At 47.2% G+C, this 4,288-nt stretch overlaps 1 protein-coding gene across 1 annotated transcript in view; it reads left to right on the top strand.

Annotated features, from left to right (window-relative positions):
- Positions 1-4,263, top strand: part of LOC103396794 (contactin-associated protein-like 4) — a 61,767-nt gene extending 57,504 nt beyond the window's left edge. The window contains 3 exon segments of the mRNA XM_008335018.3: positions 1,071-1,289; positions 3,226-3,297; positions 4,067-4,263. Coding sequence (XP_008333240.1) covers positions 1,071-1,289; positions 3,226-3,297; positions 4,067-4,263 — 488 coding nt within the window.
- The last annotated feature ends 25 nt before the right edge of the window (positions 4,264-4,288 follow it).

The raw sequence follows: 4,288 nt of genomic DNA, 5'->3' as shown, positions 1-4,288 counted from the left end.
GCGGGTGATGGAGCTGAGAGAGGATCAGCTGAGAGGAGCTCCTCCTCCTCCTCCTCTTCATCAGGCGTCCTGTTCCATCAGCAGCCGTGTCATGGACACAGGGAGGTGAGCTGTCGGATTCCACCGCCACCACGATGGGGGAGGGAACATGGACCAGAGAGCGTTCATACCTGTGTCTCAAGGAGTGACACACACACACACACACACACAATCTCTGAGAGAGAGAGTGTGTGTGTCGGGTGTAATGAGGGAAATTTGGACTGTAGTTATGACAGTTCAGCTGACAGACTGACTGACTGACTGACTGTCTGTCTGACTGACTGTCTGACTGACTGACTGACTGTCTGACTGACTGACTGACTGTCTGACTGACTGACTGTCTGACTGACTGACTGTCTGACTGACTGACTGACTGTCTGTCTGACTGACTGACTGTCTGTCTGACTGACTGTCTGACTGACTGACTGACTGACTGACTGACTGACTTGTTCCCAGCTGAGTCATCCTTCGTACTGTCAGTGACTGTAGTTATGACAGTTCAGCTGACTGACTGACTGAGTGAGTGACTGACTGACTGACTGTCTGACTGACTGACTGACTGACTGTCTGACTGACTGACTGACTGACTGTCTGACTGACTGATTGACTGACTTGTTCCCAGCTGAGTCATCCTCCGTACTGTCAGGTTCAGGCTCTCAGGTCGTTCTCAGCTTCAGTTCTAACTGCTGCTCTAACTCCAGGTCAGTGGATCTCAGGGCCGACCACCGTGACAGGAGCTGAACCGATGCCCAGACCCATGTGTGTGTGTGTGTGTGTCAGCAGGAGGTTGTCAGTTCCACCACGAGTCACTGTCACCGACACGTCTCTAATGGAACTCTTTCTCTCCGAGGTTTTTTTTTTTTTTTAAATCTGATTCATACAGATTTTTATTTTTGTGACTGAATTGAAATCTTCAAGATCACAGTTTGGTAACTAAAGCAGCAGGCAGCTCTAACAGAGCAGCAGCGCCACCTACTGATAGGTGAAACTCAGGGAATGATTTGACCCAAGTCCTTTCCTTCTCCCCTCAGACTCCGAGGACCTGGATCCAGACCTGGCCCGTCTGGGCTCCCTGGGCTTCTCCGGCTGTCTCTCCGTGGTCAGCTTTAACTCCGTCAGTCCTCTGAAGGCCGCCCTGCTCCACCCGGACACCAGCCCCGTCTCCGTCAGTGGACCTCTGCTCCAGTCCAGCTGCGGTTCCTCTGCCTCGGCCAATCCGTACGCAGCGGAGAACAAACACCACCTGTCAGGTAGGACGTCGGCGCGGCCCGCCTCATCGGGTCCTTAATTGTTCTGCGGAGGACGAGAACCGGGTCACGGGTTCTGATAAAATATGGTTTTATTCTTTCTTCTAAAAAAAACTCCCCGCAGATTCAACCTGATCTTTCCCTTCAGTCCTCGGAGCCAAAGAGCTCCAGTCTTTACTAAAAAATTAATTAAAGGCCAATAACGGACATTATTGCGCTGGGATAATGGAGCGCAGTGGACTTTATTTTTAGTTCGTGTCCAGCACCGGGCTTTAATATGAAATGGTTGGCAGAAAAATAAAGTTTGGACTTTGGAAGGATTATCTGTCTGGAGTCGGGGAGAAAATACAGGTCAAAGGTCAGGGAAGAGGATCCCCGAGGAGCACGCTCCGGTGATTGCTTCAGATTTGGCAGATATATGAGCTTGAATTCAAGGGTGGGTTCAGAATTTATTAGTTGGAGGTCAAAGGTCGGGGTCGCTGCGTCCACAGAAATTAGTTTTTTTTTTTTTTTAGAAAACTTTGTGAACTTCCCACGGGAAACAAATGCAATAAATCAAGTCTTTGACTTTTTCATAAAACAAAAAGAAATAGTGATAAAAATGTGATGTTTTTCTTGATGCTGTGATTTTTTTTTTTGCTGCGTGAAAAATGATCAACTCACTGAACTCATCTGCAGGAGTTCTATTTTAAACTGGACTTCTTTAATTCTCACGTTCGTCGCCGTCGTTTGTATTCCTCGTGTCAGAGCGTTGATAAAACGCCTCCACTCGGCGCTGACGCCGTGTTTGTGCCTCGCTGTCAAAGATGTGAAGCTTTTATTTCCAACCAGAATCACAGCAGCGGCACAAAGAAAAGAAAAACGCACTCAAAGAAGCGTGAAGTTCACCATCAAGGACGGCGCTGATGGAGCCGCCGCGCTGTCGCCGATCGTTAGTCGGACAAGTGATCAAAATGTCGTTATGCGATGTTTCATCCTAATGATGCCGTCGTGTACTGACGCGTCAGTTCTGAGGAAAATAATGAGAAGAACTGAAACGCTTTCTATTGAAAATCCAGAGGGTGGAGGCGACGGCGTGTAACGACCGCGGGACTGTCCTGGATTCAAACTGGATTAGATTCGTTACATCATGACGTCAGGTCTTCAAATAAAAACAAAAACAGTTCCCATCTACAGAAGGAGGGTGCCACGAGAAAGTTAGGGAGCCACTGCTTTAGCCCCGAAAAAACACCATAAACCACAACAACGAAAAAAAAAAACATTCTAACTGAAGACGGGCTTTTATCTTCTGACAAATTCAACTGATTTTTTAGAAGAATCGCTGAAGACGGGCTTTTATCTTCTGACAATTTTTTAGAAGAATCAGATGAATTCTTGGTTCTGCTGTGGAGGTGATGAAGTGACTTTAGTTTCACTTCCTGCTCGAGACAAACGTGTGACAAAACCACATGAACGTATCATCGGCGTGTGAACCGTGACCTCAGACTCCGAGGTCACGGTTCACACGCTGATGATACGACTACGGTAGCTTTCCAACAAACATCTGCGTCTCCACGGTGCAGCAGAATCATCGCCGTGACAACAAGACCTGAGGACCAGGTTTAGTCCAGGTCTGTGATGGTCACTGTGCTGCTGACCAGTCTGACCAGTCTGACCAGTCTGACCTCGGCCTGGAGGTCACTGACATTGTTGCTGTAGTTATTTTCCAACTGTTGTAAATATCTGTTTTTCTCCCCCGTCTCCTCCCCCTCTGTTACCTTCTTTTTTTTTCCCCTCCCATCTTTTAAACGCTCACTCATTTCTTCCATTTCTCCGCGACCTTTCCTGACGTTTTCTCACGTTTGCCCTTTTCACTTCTGCCATTACATCTTTCCTTCTTTTTTTTTTTTTCTTTTTTTCTCTCTCCTCTCCGTCAACTCTATCACTGTCTCTGCTGTAGACCAGTCTGGTTCAGTGGGTTCAGGTCAACCTTTAGTAAATGCCATCAGGACTGAGTCGGCACTGATTGGAGGTACTGAACCGTCACTGCACCTTCTCTCAGAGTTCATTCACCGTCCGTTTTCTGAGGTCACTGTAAAGACGACCCTGATATCACAGATATTTTTAATACCAGATATATATAATACCAGACTAGGAAAAAGAAAAAAAATCTCATTTGCAGTTGTTTTGCGGTCTGACATTGTTGAGATGATTTGACGACTTCCGGGCGTGGGGGTGGGTGGGGGGGTGCGGGGGGTGACCTCGGTGGAGGCTGGTTCTGGCTCTAAATGTATTTTTTAACAAAGCCCACACTCGAACTCTGCTGCTGCTGCTGCGAACAAAGCTGTGGTTCTGTGAAGGAAGTCGGAGCAGTGAACCAGAGCAGGAGCGTTTAGAACTCATTTAAAAACTTTGTAGCTCTGAATCACAGAGACGACCTAAAAGGCTTTCATCTGTAATGTCCATTAAAAAAAAAAAAAAAAGGTGAGACCCTGAGAAAAGCCATTTTAAATTGTCCATTAAAGTGAACTGGCTGTGTCTCAGTGCATAAAGGGCAGTTCAGCCAATTAAACCTCAGCAGAAACCACTCGCTGATGTTAAAGTTTCTTGGCTGCTTTGAGAAAAACCAAACTGTTTGGAATATAATGTTGTGTTCACAGACTGTAGAGAGAAATTCATGTGGTTTAGGAGAGTGGAACTGCAGAGACAGACCATGTGACCGTCAGAAAACATACAATTAAATTGTTTTAAAAAAAAAAATTTAAAATTTAAACTACTGCTCCGTTCCTCCCCCCCTCCAGGTGTGATAGCGCTGGTCATCTTCGTGGTGGTGACCGGCCTGGCCGTCACCGCCCGCTTCCTCTACAGGCGAAAAGAGACGTATCGAAGTCAGGAGGTGAAAGGAGTGAAGCAGGAGGAGATCCCAGAATTCCCCTTCAACAACCAGACCTGCTCCCAGACCGTGTCCGGTGAAAGCCAGAAGGAGTATTTCATCTGAGGAGGGAGGGGGGGGTGAGGAGGGG

Source organism: Cynoglossus semilaevis, chromosome 20 (genome assembly GCF_000523025.1).
Source record: "Cynoglossus semilaevis isolate Cse_v1.0 chromosome 20, Cse_v1.0, whole genome shotgun sequence".
In the NCBI taxonomy this organism is placed as follows: domain Eukaryota; kingdom Metazoa; phylum Chordata; class Actinopteri; order Pleuronectiformes; family Cynoglossidae; genus Cynoglossus; species Cynoglossus semilaevis.
The sequence above is the reverse complement of the archived record's forward strand: the minus strand, read 5'-3'. Positions and strand labels throughout refer to the sequence as shown.